Raw genomic sequence first — 21,744 nt, 5'->3', positions numbered from 1 at the left:
GATACAGGGCATGAATCAGATATGCCCTTAGTGTGGTAGATAGGAGATAATGTTATAAAGAAAAATGTTTCAGGTGGGAGTATGTATGTGAATTTTATAGAGACACCGAAAACAGATTAAGAATCGTGATATCAGGTTGAACCATCTATGATTTGCCTGGTAGTCTGAAACTAGTTCTGAAGCATTGTTCTACCCACCACCTTTTGTTTTTTTAAAATCTGAGCTAGCCTTAGTATGTGGATTCCTTAATACGGTGAGTGATAAACATGCGGGTTGGCTATTGCTAAACTCACAACATTTTTATGAAATGGAATAACTAGTCAGGAAAGGTACTGGGGCTTCCCATTACTCTTAGGATAATGTTTGAAACTTCTTACCTGGTTAACTAGGACTTGCCCACTCAGGTTCGTACCTGTCTTTCTAGTGCTCTTCTTTTATCATTTCTCACAGTTGGTGCAGTTTCCTTCCCTATGCTTTCCCTGAGAAGCCAAGCTTTTCTGCATTAGGCGTTATATCCATGCTGTTTCTTCTCTACCTACCCCCAACTTTTCACCTGGTCAACTGCTACTCTTTCTAGTCATCCTTCAGATTGCATTTTGACATTACTCCTCAGTGAACTATTTCTTTAACTGTCTAAATTAAGTTCTTCCTTTTCTTTTCCCTGTACTTATCACAATTGTTACAGTTATTTGTGTAGCTTTTCATATAATATCCTGTTAAGCTCTTTATATTGTAAGCCTAATGAGACTATGGATCATACCTGACAAGCCACTGTTTCATTGGGGTAGTTCCTGTATGCATTGTAAGCATTCACTCAATGATATCTGTGAGTGTGATGATTAATTTTATCTGTCAACTTGCTTAAGCCACAGGGTGCACAGACATTTGTTCAAACATTACTCTTGTAACTCTTGTAGTGTCAGTGAGAGTGTTTCTGGATAAGATGAACATTTGAACTGAGTAAAGCAGATTGCCCTCCCTAATGTGGGTGGGCCTCATCCAATCAGTTAAAGGACGAAAAAGTTGAGTAAGAGGGAACTTCTCCTGCCTGACTGTCCTGAAGCTGGGACATCAATTTTTTCCTGCCCTTGGACTCAAACTAAAATGTGGGCTCTTCCTGGGTCTTGAACCTCCTGGCTTTCAGACTGGATCTACACCATTACCATTGGCTCTCTTGGGTCTCTAGCTTGCTGGCAGCAGGTCTTTGGACTTGTCAGCCTCCATAATCATGTGAGCCAATTATACTATTTCTCTCATAATAAATCTCTTCATATATATAAAGGTTCAGTTTCTTAGGAAAACTGACCAATACAGCGAGCTTCACAACCGCCCATAAAGTAACTGTAAAAGCAGAGAGAAAACATTTCTGCAAATCTCCACAGTGGATCTGAAGCAAGAAAGCCATCTTGTGGTGTTTCTGGGAATATCATGTCTGAGGTATATATCCCTTAAGAAACTGAAACAGTCCTCTGCAACAGTTTTCAACATATTTTGTGCCAAAGGCACAAAAGTTGGAAAGTTGATGAAATCTGTGGTCTCCTTAAATCAATGATTTTAAATAAACAGTATACATAGTATTACAAAGGAAACCACTTGTAATTAAATATAGATATCAAAATATTAACAAATATATCTTACAAGTGTGTATTGTAAGATATATTCCTCTTTATTGAAGACTCATATAGCAAGATAATATATTTAAATATGGGCAATGTAAAGTAAAGTTTTATTTTTTAAAGAGATCAATATCAAGGTTGTCTGCATGACTAGCCTGTGTGCCTGTTCATGTTATTAAAAAAAGTTGGGCCTGGCGTTGTAGCTCATGCCTGTAATCCCAGTACTTTGGGAGGCCGAGGTGGGTGGATCACAAGGTCAAGAGATCGAGACCATCCTGGCCAACATGGTGAAACCCCGTCTCTACTAAAAATACAAAAATTAGCTGTGCATGGTGGCACGCGCCTGTAGTCCCACCTGCTTGGGAGGCTGAGGCAGGAGAATGGCTTGAACCTGGGTGGCGGAGGTTGCAATGATCCGAGATCACGCCACTTCACTCTAGCCTGGGCGACAAAGTGAGACTCCGTCTCAAAACAACAACAACAACAACAACAACAAAACAAGAAAAACATGTTAGTTAGGCACAGTGGCTCCTGTAATCCCAGCACTTTGGGAGGCCAAGGGAGGAAGACTGCTTGAGGACAAAGGACAGGAATTTGAGATCAATCAGGGCAACATAGTGAGACCCTGTCTCAAAAAAAAAATTTTTTTTCCAGATGTGGTGGTGTATGCGTATAGTTCCAGCTACTCAAGAAGCTAAGGCAAGAGGATTGCTTGAGCCCAGGAATTCGAGGCTGCAGTGAGCTATGATTATACTACCGCACTCTATCCTGGGCAACAGACTGTCTCTAAACAAAGCAAAACAAAACAAAACAAAACCTTATTGCAGATCTAAAGCTACAGTAATTTCAAAGTAATGAAGAACATGAATGTTATTTCCAGATACATGCCACAGATGTAACATGGCATAAAAATAATTATTTCTATTATGACAAAGACACAGAAACTACTTTTTTTTTTTTTTTTTTGAGACAAATCTCACTCTGTCACCCAGCCTGGAGTGCAGTGGCATGATCTTGACTCACTGCAGCTTTGACTTCCCGGGCCAAAGACATCCTACCACCTCTGCCTCCCAAGTAGCTGGGACTACAGGTGCATGCCACCACACCCAGCTAATTTTTTTCTACTTTTTTTTTTTGTAGAGATGGGGATCTCACTATGTTGCCCAGGCTGGTCTCGCACTCCTGAGCTCAAGCGATCCTCCTGCCTTGGCCTCCCAAACTGCTGGGATTAGAGGCGTGAGTCACTGTGCCTGGCCAGGAACTACTATTATGTCTCTTGTTTATTTCATTTAAAATGGAAGGAAATACTAAATCTCATAGAGTTTGTGAAAAAGATGTCCAAGTTCAGGCCTCCTTAATTACTCATCCATACCTTGAGGATCTGTGATTAGGTCTGTGAATTTTAAGTTCAAAGCCTCTGATAGGGGGCTAAATTGGTTCTTCACCAGAAGCACTGACCTTGGTCTCTGAAAACTGATTCTTAAACTCAGAGGCTTTCAGACAATACTGAAATGTGAAGAATAAAAGTCAATATTCATGTAGCATGTGCATATTAGTGACTTTATTTTAAAACTTTGTACCATAAGCATTTATATAACACTTTATAATTTACGTAGGATGCAAAAACACCTGGTCTCATTTTTTTCTTCCCAACAACCCAGTGAAACACACATAACATGTACTATGTGTTCAGTAAATAGTTGATTAGTCTTATTTAGCAGATGCAATAATTGAGGCAAATCTCCATTTAACCCTTAACACCTTAAATATTTGCTCAAAATCAAGTGTTAAATAATATCTACTTGTGACTCAAACTTGACAAATGGTATACCCTTTAGTCTTATGTTGCTATTCAGTCATATTTGTTGGTGAAGTGTGCATCTAAATTTCTAGTGTATGGCTTATTACAATCTATTAAATACCAAAAATGTACTGAATAGCTGCCTACAACAAGTAATTGTCTGTCCTAAAATGTCGCTAGTACCAAGATTGAGAAACCTGGTCAAGATGAAAGTACTTTAAAAAATCCCCATAAACTCTGGCACTTATGCTGATATGTAGATATATATTTTGGTCAAACCAAAGTTGATCTTGAATGTCTGGTTTAAAGTCAATGAAAAAACTTGTTAATAGTGGATTAGTTTAATTAAATGATTTCCTAAGGTATATGTGGAAAGCTTAATTATTATTTGGGAGATTTTTAAATCATGAGCACTCTTTGTACTATTGCATAAATAAATCTTTGTTTGAAATTTGAATTCGGTGATTTGGTTATTCAAAATAGAACTACACAGAACCGAACTACAGAGTACTGAAAATTTGTTTCACATTAATGTATTTATACATCCATTTGCTTATTTAAAATTTATTAAGGCCCTGCTCCATCCCGACATTGTACTAGGTGCTGTCATACAAATATGAATAGTATAGTGCCTGTCTTCCAGACCTGGGTAAAATGGCAGGTAAGCAGAAACAATGAACTATGGGACATTCTATGATAGAATTATCCCTTGAAGGAGATCATTATTCAGGAATAGGCAAAGGACACAGGAAGAAACAGACATTTGCAACTTCGTGTGTAAATTAATTGGTAATTAAATGTGTTGGAATTGCTGTCTAATGTTCATAGTCTGCAGATTCTTCTATTAGCTTGAAGAGTTAATAAATCAAGACACAATAGAGGATTATTTTATAATTCTGATCTTTCTGGTTCATTATATGAGTAATCACTATACACACTATCATAGGCATAGAGGATTTTGTCACATATATAAGATTTTTAAAAATAATATAAAGGTACGTATGATAACTAGGAACTCTATTGGCAACCAGTGGTTTATTTGGATTATTCATACACGTTTCAGTTGAAGATCTTAAATTTTGATTTTTCATCATTTGTGTCCATTGCTAGTTTCAGGTATTTACTGAGCAGTCTCAATCTGCTTATTTAACAGATACTTTTCTCTATTGGTTTAGTGACAGTGAAATTTGCCTTACAACTTGTTATGATAAAATAGTGCTCCATCTTGCTGAAAAGCTTTTGAAATTTTTCAAATGATTTCAATGATTTCAAGAGATATATTTGGGAAAATTTAGTGTTGACATTGTTGGCTAACAATTTTTCAGCCTTACAAAGAATCTATAACGATCAGTAATAAGACTTTTAAGTGAGAAATACTTAAACCTCTCATCCAATGTTTTAAAAACCCATTTGCTCTCTTAGGTAGAGGTGTTCTTTCTTTTTTTAAAAAAAAATTTAAGCAAACATGTCATTTAAATCACAAAATTGTTACACTTGCTTATATCCTATATTCATACCTCAATGAAATAATTTTGGGGTACTATAAAGTGATATTTTGCTGTAAATTTTAGGGTATCAAAGGCCAAGACTTAGCTGAATATAGTTTAGATATATTGTTATAATCATTAACAGGTTAAAATTACTTTATATCAGATATGAGTAAAAATTAATTACTATGGAATGAAACCAAATGATCTTTTGTGTAAAGAAGCTGTGTTTAATATATTGTTGGCCTTAAATAATTGGTTTTCTGTCCTTTAAAGGAGACTAATAATTTGTTTGTATAGTTAAATGCATTCAAAGTAATTATTTTTATATGATTATTTTCTGATGTAAACTTTACCTTGTAAATACATATGTCATCTGGCTGATTTTTTTGGGGGGGAAAATGAGGTTGGATACCACCATAAAAATAAATTTTTTTAGTTTTTTGTTTTTTTTTTTTTTCAAGACGGGGTCTCGCTCTGTCACCCAGGCTGGAGTGCAATGGTGTGATCTCAGCTCATTGCAACCTTAACCTCCCAGGATCAAATGATCTTCCCACCTCAGCCTCTTGAGTAGCTGGGACCACAGGCATGCACCACCATACCTGGCTAATTTATTTTCAATTTTTGTGGAGGTTGTATCTCCCTGTGTTGCCCAGGTTGGTGTTGCACTCCTGGGCTCAAGCCATCCTTCTGCTTTACCCTCCCAATGTGCCGGGATTACAGGTGTGAGGCATCGTGCCCAGCCAATTCTAGAAATTGTTATCTATATTATCAATTAGAATTTAAAAATAATCATTTCCAAAGAACAATTTTTGACACTATAGAAGCCTTGGAGGAAGGAACCCTTCAGTAGAATGTGTTCAGGGCAAATTAGTATCAATTCTCTTAATGTAGATATAAAATATGCACATAAACTATGTTAATAAATTGAAAATATGACATTTAAAACAAGCTCAATTTTATCTCTTTCAGAATAATAAATAATAAAAATATAAAGGGTCCTCTTTCTGTACTTTTTATATATAAATAATTTTCTCCCCCAAATTAGCATTAAAATTAATTCTAAAACTTTTTTGATATGAAGAAATAATTTTAGGATAGATCTACTATATTATTTGCAAGGTCACATTAATAAAATATATATAATTCATTTGAAATAAAAAATTAAAAAATTTTCATAAAGGATTCAAAGACAATCATATTAGATAAAGAATATTTTAGGCTGGATGTGCGAGCCACTGTGCCTGGCCTAAAATATTCTTTGTTTAATTTGATTGTGTAGTAATCCTAGGACTTTGGGAGGCCAAGGCAGGCAGATCGCTTGAGCTCAGGAGTTCAAGCCTAGTCTGGAGCAACATGGTGAAACCCAGTCTCTACCAAAAAATACAAACACAATTAGCTGAGCATGGTGGCATGTGCCTGTTGTCTTAGCTACTTGGGAGACTGAGGCAGGAGGATCACTTGAGCCTAGGAGGTGGAATATGGAATATATCAATAATTTGCTAAACAAATTTTTAGTCATTGTAATTATATTTCTTTTTAAGTAAAGAGATTAGTTACTGAATTGACTCTATAGAGTCTAATAAAATTCAATATAATGAAATTTACTTTTGGATGTACAGTTCTATTAGTTTTGACAAATATGCAGTGTTGTGTAATCAACACCACAATAAGGAATGGTTCTGTCACTGAAAAACATTTTCTTTTTGCTTCCTCTTTGAAGTCAAACCCTTTTTTCCACTCCCAGTCCCTGGCAACTACTGATCTTTTTCTATTCATATAACTTTGCTTTTTCAGAATGTCATATAAATGGAATCATACAGTATGTAGCCTTTTGAGTCTGGCTTCTTTCACTTAACATGATGCATTTAAGATTCATCTATGTTTTGTGTATCAATAGTTTGTTTTTTTACTGTTAGGTAATATTTCAGTGTATGGATATACCTTAGTTTTATCCATTTACTAGTTGAAGGACTTTTGTTGTTTCAAATTATTTGCAATTATTACTTTCCATTTGCCTTTCTACCATTTTTAACCTTCCTTATTCACTTTTCTGCTTTGTCTTCTCCAAAATGTACTATAACAAGTATAATTAATTAATCATTAGTTAGTTAATCCGACACATTTTTTTTGATTGCCTATGAAGTGCCACACAGGTATTATTCTAGACACTAGAGATTACACTAGTTAAACAGAACACACAAACCATCTCTGCCGTAATATAATCATAGCCTCAAATATTTAAATTATAAGTTCTGTTACCATAATGAATTTTCATACATGTATAGATTAATTGTCTTAAAGATCTTTATGAATAAGATAAATGGTTCCTTTTTTTTTTGCAATTCAGCTTGATTTAGTAATTTTTCAGGGAAAAAAAGTCGTTCATTGGAAATATTAAGGATTGTTAGTGCAGAATACAGAATATATTTGGTCTGTTTTTATGGCAATAGTTTCTGATAAATTACTCAGGACAAAGTTTCTTTCTCAGTTATGCTTGCTCCCTGCAAATATCATTTCTAATATAAGTCCTTCGTCATGTCAGGAATTTTCTTTTCATTTCTGCTTGACAGTCTTAGTTTTCTCAAGAAGATATACATAGGTTAATTAGCACAGTCCAGAAGAATAGTTGTCCTGTTTACTGCCCTTAGCAGTGAAACAACGTACCATTCTGCTGTCTAGGGATCTAGTCCAAAGGTTTTATAAGGAATAGGGAAAGCAAAGAAAAGACAAAAAAGGAGAAAAACCAGGATCAAACTTAGCATATATGAGGATGTCTTTAGAGAATTAGATGTACAGGTGGTCTGGAAACCTAATATATCTATATAGACGTCTAATATCTTCAACTACATGAAAGACTTGGTAGAAATCAAATGACAGTTAGAACCTGCATGTATAATTTGGGTTAATTATCCTTTGTTGGATAGGCCCTGCAGGATAATGCTAAGGTAAAAATTCTTTGAACTATTTTACTTCAAACTTTACACATAACTGACCTGTTTATAAATTTCTACAAAATATATCTCTAATGAATATGTCTCTGTTAGTATGAAAAATAGAAACTGTGGCTTAAAAGAAATAATACAATATCCATTTTAAATTTTTCAGGGATTTTAAGATTTAAGTTTACTTATTTGTTGATGTTCTTTTAACTTATAAAGGGTAGTAATAGAATGTAAACCCAGTCATGGGACTAGTTTTTTTTTTTTCTTGAGACAGAGTCTTGCTCTGTCACCTAGGCTGGAGTGCAGTGGCACAATCTCGGCTCACTGCAACCTCCGCCTCCCAGGTTCAAGCGATTCTTCTGCCTCAGCCTCCCAAGTAGCTGGGAGTACAGGTACATGCCACCACGCCCGGCTAACTTTTGTATTTTTAGTAGAGATGGGGTTTCACCATATTGGCCAGGCTGGTCTCAAACTCCCGCCTGCCCTGGCCTCCCAAAGTGCTGGGATTACAGGCGTGAGCCACCACGCCCGGCCCATAGGACTATTTTTCTCCCCAATCCTAGGATTTTAACTTGGCCCAGTTCCCTAGATTTCTAAGCCCTAGGTTTTGTTGCTGTTGTTTTTAAAAGAATTGAATTGGCACTTTAGTGTGTTTTGGAAAATTTGGCTAATGGTATATGGGAGTTTGTAGTTGCTAAACATCAAAGAATATAAAAAGATTTCCAGATGGCATTATCATTTACATGGCATAAGATATGGAGAATTGTTAGATTTAGGAATCAGTTTCAGAACATACCACTGGAAAATTTATGTTAAAGACTGGCTAACTATAACAATAAATGTTGTTAAGTGCCATTATTAAGGGAATGAAAGGGCATATGTTAGTACATCTCACAAGACTTATCAAAATATTGATATTTTGATTATTATGTTTTTGGGCAGATTTTCAAGGCATAACACTCAGAAGTTTACTGCTTCTTCACATATATTTATATATTTTTGAGACTTTAGCCAGCTTTCCTTTCCCCTTTTCATTTTCTAGTTAGATAAAAATCTATTGAGTTTTCTCTTCTTTCTTTTTCAAATATATTACTGTCCATAATTTTGTTTCATTCCAAGGAGTTATTTCATGACATTTTGTTTAAATGTTGTCTTCCCAGTTATATCTTCAACAAGTGAAGTTTGTCTTCCATTTTATAAATTACTTTTTCATACAAATATCTCTTGTTGCTTTGAATTTTAAAAGTAATTTGATCAGAATGAATATGCTAATCAGGTTTTTGAGCAGCAATTTAATAGATTTTATAAATTTTAATATCTCTAAAATTGAATGTTTGAAAATTTCTATGAATTCTAAATTTTCTCATAATAAATTCTAATGAATTATAAATATTCTATTGACTATGTTAAAATTTTATTGCAACAAATTTCTGAGTTCTATTTATGTCAGGCACTGTTGTAAGCACTAGGGAGAAAGCAGTGAAGAAAACAAAATTCTGTGGCCCCGTGGAGTTTTCATTCTGTTGCGGGGGTGCAAACCAAAAGTAAAAAAGTAAATGGCAAGCAAAGACTTTAGGCGATACCACGGATGTCTCCTGGTGCCAGCTGGAACTGCTGGGTAAAGGACTGACAGATTGTACCATCTGCCATTTAGGTCCAGGAGAGGATGAATTGTCCAGACACAGTTGAACATACTGGATTATCCTCTTGGAAAGAGACCATTCTGCTGCTGTCCACACAAATTGAACTTCAGAGGATGCCCAACTGTAACAATGGGGGCTTTTGCAGCCATGAGAATGGCCGCTGATGAAAAATATCTTGCAACTAGACACCAGCTGTGGTGATAGCACTTAGAGACCTTATGAGAATTGAAGGTTGTGCACTGCTTCTTGCGCTGAAGATTCTGAAACCATTGGTCCCAGCTAGCTCTTGCAGTTATCTCAGAGAGCTCTATCATGGCGTCATTCAGTGGACCAATTTGTCTCTCTTCATTCTGGCCCTCAACCCAGGAGGCTAATTAAACACAAACCTTTCCATCAGTGACATGAATTAATGGGTATAACTATATGAAAAATTAGAAGAAAGAGAGGATTGTTCATTCATTGACCTCTTTCACAAACTTCCTGGGGTTGGACGTGTTTATTCCTAACCAATCAGGGTTTGTCACCTCCCTGTGGGATGAACCGAATTGTCTCTCCTTTCCCTCTAGTAATACACTTTATAAGTACTCAAGAGTCACTATTCTGTCATTGCAAGAAGCTTTCAGGGACAGAGGAATGATTGTAGAATCACTCAGTGCAAAGTTAATGAACACATTCTTACCTATCCAGGTTGATCAGAGATAGCAGTAGTTACAATGAGCAAAACTAACTATCTTAGTCCCTTCAGGCTGCCATAACGGAATACCATGTACTGGGTGGCTTATAAGCAAAATAAATTTATTTCTTACAGCTCTGGAGGCTGGCAAGTCCAACATCAAGGTACTGCAAATTTGGTATTTGGTGAGGGGTCTGCTTCCTTATTTGTAGACAGTGGTCTTCTTGCTGTGTCCTCACATGGCAGAAGGGGTGAAAAGCTCTCTGAGGTACCTTTTATAAGGGTAATAATCCTATACATGAGGGGTCTGCTCTCATGACCTAATCACCTCCCAAAGGCCCTTCTTCCTATGCCATCGCCTTGGGGGTGAGGATTTCAATGTGAATTTTGGGGGACACAAATGTTCAGACCATAACACCAACTATCATATCATATTGGTGTACTTATCCTGGACCCAGAGGAACAGCAGTCATAGTCTAGATAAAGAAGTCTCTTGGGCTTCAGTGTCTCCAATCAGATGCCTCTCCAGAGGGACTCCTTATCCCAATCTACCACATCATTTTCTTAATGACTACGGGAGCTGCTCTGATATTACTTTGTCTTGTATTAATGCCAGCAAATATCTTAGGTCCATTATGGTTTATGCATCAATGCATAATTTCTATTTAGTTTTCATGTTTTTGAGCTTCATAGCTTGTTATTATCATTGGTTTTATACAATCAATGTTCATGTAAACAGGTAACATAGGTATAATAATAGGGTTGTAATGGATATACTGAGGCTTTAGACAGGAGGAAGCATTTGAGGTAAGACATAAAGGGCAGAGAAACAGGAAAGAATATCTTGACCATGCGCCATGGAAGAATAAAAGGGTGTGGTATGTATGGACAATGGTGAGAAGTTTTGTATGCTTAGGAGTACATAAGAATCAAAGGCTACAACTTGGGAGAGGAATGTTGAAACAGGTAACTCAGAATCATATAAGGCATTTCCTGACCTATTTTAAAGGTGGAATCACAGCAGGTCACAGGTGACTTACTCACATTCATAATTTTAAAATCTCTTCTAATAATGACTTTTTATTTTTATATGTACTGACATTGATAATAATGATTATATCTTCTTTCATTTTTGTGTCTTTAAGTAGTTTCCTTCCATTCATCATCTGATTTTATCCTAATTATCTCTGAGTGGCACAGCTCTGAAATATTATAGTATTCTAATTTCTACAGATAGGGAAACTGAGATATGGAGAGCTTACATGGTTTACTCACAGCCACATGGCCATGCTTCCAGTGACGCAGACTTCGGATTTTTAATTGCATATACTTGTCAGATTTTATATGTATGCTTTTTGTCTATTTTCCTCTCAAATACTGTTGTGTGTATGTGTGTTTTTTTTCTCTATAGGACTTGGCCTTTACCCTGGAGGAGAGACAGCAATTGAACATTCATGGATTGTTGCCACCTTCCTTCAACAGTCAGGAGATCCAGGTTCTTAGAGTAGTAAAAAATTTCGAGCATCTGAACTCTGACTTTGACAGGTAACACATTGCTGAAGGTGGTTTTTATATTTCTCTTATGCAGTTGTCTAGTTTATTTTTTATTGGGTGAGAAAATGAAAACATTTAATGATTTGGAAAGGGTAGCCAACTTTGAGAAGAATTTGCCTGTAAACACAATGATGTTTTTAAAAAATTTACTCTCTTTAGGAACATTTGAATGAAATAAAATTTTGCTTTCTAAACTGCGTGCTCAGACAGACCTTGTTTATCATATGATACTGCAAAAGTAAATGATGAGGAAATGCCATCCTGAACAGAATAAAACAGGTTAGAGTGGCTTTTAGTCACACTTTAAGTATATTGTAGTTGAAAGCACACTTTTCTAGCCTCCAGTCTCTGTTCCAACACAGTTGCAAGTTTAGGTCACTTACTTTGGATAGTGTATTCAGTTTCTGTATTTGCACAAAGATAAAGATAATATTTTTCCCTACCTTTGGGTTTAGATAACCTTAGATTGAAATTCAGGCTCTATCTCACTAGCAGTAGATCCTTGAGCAATCACTACAGGCCCTGCCATGGCGACTGTAACTGCTTTGCTGTCTGTTTTTGACTCCACTCTTTCTTACTAAGGTACTAAGCCTTTGTAGACCTTAGTTTTTTTCATCCATGGATTAGAGAGAACAACAGCTATTTGAAAAGATTGTTGTGAGGGTTAAAAGAGGTAGCCAACTCAATATCAAATAAGTGTTGGTGTTAATCAGGGTGTTAATCAGGGTTCTCCGAAGAAGCAGAGCTGATAGGATGTGTGTGTGTGTGTGTGTGTGTGTGTGTGTGTGTGTATGAATGAAAATATAAATATAAATGGAAAGAGGGAGAAAGAAGGAGAGGGAGAAGGCTTGTTAAATCCAAAATCTTCAGGTAGGTTGTCAGGCTGAAGACTGAAGGAAGAGTTGCAGTTGAGTCCAAAGGCAGTGCGCTGGCAAAATTTATTTTTGCTAGACAGGAGGTCTGTCTGTGCTATTAAGGCCTTCAGCCATTTGGAGGAGGCCCACCCATATTTTGGAGGGTAATCTGATTTATTTAAGTCCACCAATTTAGATGTTAATCTCATCCAAAAACACCTGTGCAGAAACATCCAGAATAGTGTTTGACCAAATGTTGATACACCATGTTTGCTATGGATTGAATGTTTGTGTCCCCCTGCAAATTCGTACGTTGAAATCTAATCCCCAGTTATTTGGAGGTGAGGACTTTGGGTGATGATTAGGTCATAAAAATGGCACCCTCATGAAATGGGATTAGTACTCTCAAAAGAAGAGGCCAGAGTACCAACGAAAAAAACCCAGGATCAGATGGATTCACAGCTGAATTCTACCAGAAATATAAAGAGGAGCTGGTACCATTCCTTCTGAAACTATTCAAAACAATCGAAAAGGAGAGACTCCTCCCTAACTCATTTTATGAAGCCAGCATCATCCTGATAGCAAAATTGGGAAGAGACACAACAAAAAAAGAAAACATCAGGCTAATATCCCTGATGAACATCGATGTGAAAATCCTCAATAAAATACTTGCAAACCGAATCCAGCAGCACATCAAAAAACTTATCCACTGCAATCAAGTTGGCTTCATCCCTGGGATGCAAGGCTGGTTCAACATATGCAAATCAATAAACGTAATCCATCACATAAACAGAACCAATGACAAAACTCACATGATTATTTCAATAGATGCAGAAAAGGCCTTTGATAAAATTAAACATCCCTTCATGTTAAAAACTCTCAATAAACTAGGTACTGATGGGACATATCTCAAAATAGTAAGAGCTGTTTATGACAAACCCACAGCCAATATCATACTGAGTGGGCGAAAGCTGGAAGCACTCCCTTTGAAAACCGGTAAAGACAAGGATGCCCTCTCTCACTACTCCTATTCAGCATAGTATTGGAAGTTCTGGCTAGGTCAATCAGGCAAGAGAAAGAAATAAAGCATATTCAAATAGGAAGAGAGAAAGTCAAATAGTCTGTTTGCAGATGACATGATTTTATATTTAGAAAACCCCATCCTCTCAGCCCCAAAACTCCTTGAACTGATAAGCAACTTCAGCAAAGTCTCAGGATATCAAATCAATGTGCAAAAATCACAAGTATTCCTTCACACCAAAGATAGACAAGCAGAGAGCCAAATCGTGAATGAACTCGCATTCACAATTGCTACAAAAAGAATAAAATACCCGGGAATACAACTAACAAGGGATGTGAAGGATCTCTTCAAGGAGAACTACAAACCGTTGCTCAAGGAAATAAGAGAGGACACAAACAAATGGAAGAACATTCCATGCTCATGGATAGGAAGAATCAATATTGTGAAAATGGCCATACTGCCCAAAGTAATTTATAATTCAATTTTATACCCATCAAGCTACCATTGACTTTTTTCACAGAATTAGAAAAAACTACTTTAAATTTCATATGGAACCAAAAAAGAGCCTGCATAGCCAAGAAAATTGTAAGCAAAAAGAACAAAGCTGGAAGCATCATGCTACCTGACTTCAAACTATACTACAAGGCAACAGTAAGCAAAACAACATGGTACTGGTACCAAAACAGGTATATAGACCAATGGAACAGAACAGAGGCCTCAGAAATAACACCACACATCTACAACCATCTGATCTTTGATAAACCTGACAAAAACAAGCAATGGAGAAAGGATTCCCTATTTAATATATGGTGTTGGGAAAACTGGCTAGTCATATGCAGAAAACTGAAACTGGACCCCTTCCTTACAGCTTATACAAAAATTAACTCAAGATGGATTAACGATTTAAACGTAAGACCTAAAACCATAAAAACCCTGGAAGAAAACCTAGGCAATACATTGAGGACATAGGCATGGGCAAAGACTTCATGACTAAAACACCAAAAGCAATGGCAACAAAAGCCAAAATTCACAAATGGGATCTAATTGAACCAAAGAGCTTAGAGCTTCTGCACAGCAAAAGAAACTATCATCGGAGTGAACAGGCACCCTATAGAATGGGAGAAAATTTTTGCAATCTGTCAATCTGACAAAAGGCTAATATCCAGAATCTACAAAGAACTTAAACAAATTTACAAGAAAAAAACAACTCCATCAAAAAGTGGGCAAAGGATATGAACTGACACTTCTCAAAAGAAGACATTTATGCGGCCAAAAATCATGAAAAAAAACTCATCATCACTGGTCATTAGAGAAATGCAAATCAAAACCGCAATGAAATACCATCTGACACCACTTAGAATGGCGATCATTAAAAAATCAGGAAACAACAGATGCTGGTGAGGCTGTAGAGAAATAGGAATGCTTTTACATTGTTGGTGGGAGTGTAAATTAGTTCAACCATTGTGGAAGACAGTGTGGCGATTCCTCAAGGATCTAGAACCAGAAACACCATTTGACCCCACAATACCATTACTGGTTATATACCCAAAGAATTATAGATCATTCTACTATAAAGACACATGCACACGTATGTTTACTGCGGCACTATTCACAATAGCAAAGACATGGAACCAACCCAAATGCCCATCAATGATAGACTGACTGGATGAAGGAAATGTGGCACATATACACCATAGAATGCTATGCAGCCATTAAAAAGAATGAGTTAATGCCCTTTGCAGGGACATGGATAAGCTAGAAACCATCATCCTCAGCAAACTAACATAGGAACAGAAAACTAAACACCACATGTTCTCACTCATAAGTGGGAATTGAACAATGAGAACACATGGACACGGGGAGGGGAACATCACACACCAGGGCCTGTCGTGGGGTGGAGGAAAGGAGAGGGAGAGCATTCGGATAAATACCTAATGCATGCAGGGCTTAAAACCTAGATGACAGTCTATAGGTGCAGCAAACCACCATGGCACATGTATACCTATGTAACAAACCTCACATTCTGCACATGTATCCCAGAACTTAAAGTAAAATAAAAAATAAAAAAATAAAAGAGGCCTAAGAAAGCTGCCTTTCCCTTTCCCTCGTGTGAGGATGCAGCGAGAATGTGCTGTCTATGTGGAATGTGTCCTTATCAGGCTCAGAATCTGCTGGCAGCTTGATCTTGAACTTCCTGGCCTACAAAACTATGAGAAATCAATTTCTGTTGTTCATAAGCTACCTAGTCTATGGTATTTTTGTCATAGCAAACTGAATGGACTATGACACCACCCATATGAATCTCCTCAAATCATACTTAATCTTTGAATAAAGGCAATAACAAGGTCCAGACTTCCACCTAACACAATAAACTATCTTGCATACAACCAAAAATGCACCAACCCTATCCTCAAAAGAAGATGCCAAATCCTTGGGTGATGTTTACTGTCGTCGATATTCCTTAACTTAAACACTATGATGTAATATTAGCAGTACTTAAATACTATGATGCAGAGTCAGTATATCTTATGTTATCAGATAAGGTGATAAGAGAAGGAAGAAAATGATATTTTCTGAAATTTGCATATGGATTTTTGCTTATATATGTATACACACATATTAATAGCAAAACAAGGAAGAAATACTTATGGCAATTACAGTCTTCTTTTTCTTTAATTGATCACATGGTCATAGCTGGTGTTTATAACTACCTTTTTCCATGCCCCAATCCATATCCCCTTTGCTCTCAGCAAGTATCTCAGCTGATTGTGGTTCTTTACCTGGTGAGGGTGACTCAAACCTTCAATCCTGAATGGTCTGGGCCATTAGTAATCCTGCTTGAATTGGATTGTTGTTTTCATTAGCTTTAATCACAGGGCATGGTAATACTAAGAGCTACCCTAAGGGGTCTCCTGTATTTCAGACATACTCTCTCCCGCCTCCACTGTAGTGTAACAGTTTAGTTTCCTCTTGGTAGTCAGGATCAATTTTTCCCAGTCAGCACAGTAACTCCTTTCTTGGCCTGTTAATTCAGAGGCATGTGGTGCTCAAAGTGGTCAGGTGGCAGTCTTAATTTCCTGTTCAATGGGTTTATTATTGTGTTTCTTGATGGAAACATTCTTCCCTTCGGAATGAAGACCTCTAGACCAGCAGAGCATAAAGTCACAGGGGTAGAAAGGAGAAATTTTGCTAGTATGACACTAGGGTTGTTAGTGAGAGGTGCCATTTCCATTTCCACCCCTTGATTCCTAGACCTATGAATCCTGGCTATGAGAAAAACAGCACCATTTTTTGAACACTGATTGAGAGCACATACAGCCTCCTGGAGAACCTTGCCTCAGCTTTGCAAGGTATTGCCACTTTGCTGGTACTGTAACTGAGTCTTCAAAAGTACATTCCACTGTTCTGTCAAGCCAGTTGCTTCAGACTGTTGGGAAATATTGTAAAACTAGTGAGTTTCATGAGCATGTGCTCATTCCCCACACTTCGTTTGCTCTAAAGTGAGTTCCTTGATCAGAAGCAATGCTGTGTGGAATACCATGAGGGTAGGTAAGGCATTTTGTAAGTCCATGAATAGTAGCTTTGGCAGGAGCATTGCATGCAGGGAAAGCATATCTAGATCCAAACTAAGGGTCTATGCCAGAAAAAAAAGTTGTCCTTCCCATAATGGAAGCTGTTGAGTGTAATGAACTTGCCACCAGGTAGCTAGCTGGCTAATTACCCTGGAGAATGGTGCCACATCAGGGAATCAGTGTTAGTCTCTGCTGCAGATTGAACACTCAGAAGTGGCTATAATAGCCAGGTTGGCCTTGGTGAGTGAAAGTCCATATTGCTGAGCCTATGCATAACCTCTATCCCTGCCACCATGGCCACTTTGTTCATGAGCCCAGTGGATGTGATGGGGTGGCTGGGCAAAGAGGCTGACTCAGTTTGTCCGACGTGTATACAGTTGCTTCTTTTTAAACTCCTTCTCAACCTTCTCTTTCATTTGTTCCATAACATCTTCCTTTAGCTGCTTGTGTCCTTACTTTATATTCTTTTCCTGGGCCATTTTATCAGCTACCTGCTAAGAGCTGGTGACCTTCATATATTTGCTACAGACTGTTCCTCAATATATATTGAACATCAACTCAGTGTCAGGTACTCTTTTAGATATTGGGGTTATAGACAATGATCTCTGACCTCATGAAATTTACATAAATTATTAAAAATTATTATTATTTTGAGAGAGGGTCTCACTCTATTGCCCAGGCTGCAGTGCACTGATGTGACCATAGCTCACTGTAGTCTCAACATCCTGGGCTCAAACAGTTCTCCTGGCTCACCCTTCCAAGTAGCTAGGACTACAGGCATGCTCCACCATGCCTGGCTTATTTTTAAATACAAATTATTAAATTTTGTAAATAGTAATACAAATTGGTAAATTATAAAATATGCTAGAAAATGGCTAGTGTCTTGGGATGGGGGAAATAAAGGTAGAGCAGGGTAAAGAGGAGCTGAGAATGCTGAGGGGAGTTATGGCCAGTTTGCATTGTTGAGTTGGGTGATAAGGGTAATCTCCATTGAGAAGGTGAGTTTTGAGCAAATAATCAAAGGTGGTGGAGCAGTTAGCCATGAAAAAATCTGAGGAACAGCGTTTTGTAGCTGGTGTGTTCAAGAATCAGCAGGGAGACTTGTGTCTAGAGCAGAATGAGTTAGGGAAAGAATGGTAAATTGGGAAAGGAAGTTAGCGAGGTAATGGGCGGTTGATTAGGTATGGCTTTGTAGCCTACTAAAGACTTCTGCTATACTATGAGTGAAAAGGGTAGCCTCTTGAGGTTTTTGACCAGAAGAGCCACATGATCTAAGCTATAATTTCAGAAAGACTGGCTGCAATGTTGAGAATAGAATGTAGGCTGGGATGGCTTTTAGGAGACCATTAGAATAAACCAGGCAAGAGATGATGGTGATTTAGATCTAGGGTGGTAGCAATAAAGGTGGTCAGATTTTGGATATATTTTGAAAGTAAAGCCAACACAATTTATTCATGTATTTCACATGAGTGTTAGAAAGCTTTCAGAGAAGAGGAGTATGTTAGTCTGTTCTTGCATTGCTATAAAGAAATACCTGAGGCTGGGTAATTTATAAAGAAAGGAGATTTAAATGGCTCATGGTTCAGCAGGTTGTACAAACATGGCACCAATTATCTGCTGCCTTGGTGAGGGCCTCAGGAAGCTTACAATCATGGTGGAAACAGGAGCAAGATAGGAAAGAAGTGCCAACCAAATCTCACATCAACTCAGAGCAAGAACTCATCACAAAGGGATTGGTGCTAAGCCATTCATGAGGGATCCACCCCCATGATCCAAATACCCACCAGGACCCACCTCCAACACTGGGGATTACATTTCAACATGAGATTTGGAAGGGACAAACACCCAAACCATATCAAGGAGAAAACAGCAAGGAAACAGAAAAGGAATGACCAGAGAGATAGGAGGAAAACCATGAGAATATGATAGATTGGAAGTCAATGAAAGAAAGTGTATTGAGCTCTAAGGAATATCTCCTGTGTCAAATATTCTGATAGGTAAGATGAGGTCTGAGAATGGACCATTGATTTAGCAATGCTAATTTCCACATTGCCAAATTAATTTTATCATGTCTAAAGTTAAATTCTTTGTCTTCCACATGTTTATTTTCTGGGTTATGTCTATCTAATTGCCCAAACATTAGAATCCATGCATCTCTTCCTCAGAATTCTGTGCATTTTCAACTATTCTAGGGAATGAAAATCAATTCAAAATGGCTGGTAAGATTGTTGAGTAGTTTTGCAAGATTCTTTTAAGTTGAACTGAGCAGTTTACGTTTTATTCTATAAACTATTGAAGGTTACAGATATCATGAAGAGGTTTACATTTACAAAGATAACTCTGGGTCAGAAATGCTTCTAGAAAGAAAAAGGCCATAAGATACAGATACAAAGAAAAGTTTCTTGAACTTCCCTACCTTAGTTATTTTTAGGATGAGTGTTACATTCTCTTACTTATTTCCTGTATGTCATTTCCCTTGGTTATTCAATACTGCAAGTCAAAGGATGAAATCTTTCTATTAACTTAGTTAATACTAAATCTATAGTTATATTTTCATCTCTTTTAAAATAGGGATAAAGTCTCTTCAAGTATTAAATAAAACTGTGCTATTTCAGCAATGATTTTAATGTTTGCATGATATTAGTTAAGTTTATGGTTCTTTATTCTTTGCAATATTTAAGGGTATTTCTTGTCTGGGTGCGGTGGCTCACGCCTGTAATCCCAGCACTTTGGGAGGCCAAGGCAGGCAGAGCACTTGAGGTCAGGAGTTCAAGACCAGCCTGGCCAACATGGTGAAACTGTCTCTACTAAAAATACAAAAAAAATTAGCCGGGCTTGGTGGTGCATGCCTGTAGTCCCAGCTACTTGGGAGGCTGAGGCAGGAGAAAACGCTTGAACCCAGGAGACAGAGGTTGCAGTGAGCCAAGATCATGCCACTGCACTCCAGCCTGGGCGACAGAGCGAGACTCTGTCTCAAAATAAATAAATAAATAAATAAATAAATAAATAAATAAATAAATAAAATAAAATAAAAAATAAGCCGGGTGTGGTGGCATGCCCTCGTAATCCTAGCTACTCAGGAGATGGGGTTTCACCATGTTGGCCAGGCTGGTCTTGAACTCCTGACCTCGTGATCCACCCACCTCTGCCTCCCAAGGTGCTGGGATTACAGGCATGAACCACTGTGCCTGGCCAAGACTCTGTCGTAAAGAAAAAGAAAAGAATATTTCTTAAGTCTTTTTTAATCAGATGTTTTCTATGTAACCTAAATGTACTTTATACTTGGTTGAAAATATTTAATTAGATTTCTAAGTAGCTATTTCATGACTTTATGGGATGTAGATCTAATTATGTCCAATTTTTACAGGTATCTTCTCTTAATGGATCTCCAAGATAGAAATGAAAAACTCTTTTATAGAGTGCTGACATCTGACATTGAGAAATTCATGCCTATTGTTTATACTCCCACTGTGGGTCTGGCTTGCCAACAATATAGTTTGGTGTTTCGGAAGCCAAGGTATGTCAACTTTTATTTTAAATGCAACTTGTGTCTTTATTTATTTTTGTAAGTTTTTTAACGAATTTAAAATTTATTATTATTTTAAATTTGACAATAAAATTGCATATATTTATGACGTACAGAGGATGTTCTGAAACATGTATACATTGTGAAATGGTAGAATCAAGCTAATTAGCATATGCATTATTTCACATTCATATCATTTATTTGTGGTGAGTATGCTAAAATCTACTTTTAGCAGTTTTCACGTATATAATAAATTATCCTTAGCAATAGTCACTATGTGGTACAATAGATGTCTTGAACTCATTCCTCCTGTTTAACTGAAATTTTGTATCCTTTTAACCAGCATTTCCCTAATCCCGCAACCCGCTCCCCCTACCTTTCTCCTATCCTCTGGTAACTACCGTTCTTCTCTTTGCTACTATGAGTTTGACTATTTTTAGGTTCCACATATAAGATCATGTGGTATTTGTCTTTCTGTGTCTGGCTTATTTCACTTAACGTAATATCCTAAAGGTTCATCTGTATTGTTGCAAATGACAGAATTTCTTCCTTCTTTAAGGCTGAGTGGTATCCTATGTGTATGTGTACCACATTTTCTTTATCCATTCATCTGTTGATGGACTCTTACCTTGATCCCATATCTTGGCCATTGTGAATAATGCTGTAGTGAACATGGGAGTGAGTGCAGATATCTCCTAGACATACTGATTTCATTTCCTTTGGATATGTACCCAGTAGTGTTATTACTAGATCATTTGGTAGTTCTATTCTTAATTTTTTGAGAAGCTTCCATACTGTTTTCCATAATAGATTTACTAGTTTACATTCCCACTGAACACTGAATAAGAGTTTCCTTTCCTCAGGTTCCTCGCCAATACTTATTGTTCATCTTTTTGGTATAGCCGTTCTAACAAGTGTGAGGTGATATCTCACTGTGCTTTTAATTTCTTTTTTTTTGTTTTGTTTTGTTTTTACTTATATTTATTTATTTATTTATTTATTTTATTATAGTTTAAGTTTTAGGGTACATGTGCACATTGTGCAGGTTAGTT

At 37.1% G+C, this 21,744-nt stretch overlaps 1 protein-coding gene across 1 annotated transcript in view; it reads left to right on the top strand.

Annotated features, from left to right (window-relative positions):
* ME1 (malic enzyme 1) overlaps positions 1-21,744 on the top strand; it is a 212,602-nt gene that overhangs the window by 11,706 nt on the left and 179,152 nt on the right. The window contains exons 2-3 of the mRNA XM_003816382.5: positions 11,577-11,710; positions 20,534-20,683. Of these exons, the coding sequence (XP_003816430.4) occupies positions 11,577-11,710; positions 20,534-20,683 (284 nt within the window). The remainder of the gene's footprint in view (positions 1-11,576; positions 11,711-20,533; positions 20,684-21,744) is intronic.

The sequence above is a fragment of the Pan paniscus genome, chromosome 5 (assembly GCF_029289425.2).
Source record: "Pan paniscus chromosome 5, NHGRI_mPanPan1-v2.0_pri, whole genome shotgun sequence".
NCBI lineage: Eukaryota > Metazoa > Chordata > Mammalia > Primates > Hominidae > Pan > Pan paniscus.
This window is presented reverse-complemented; position numbering and strand designations above follow the sequence as displayed.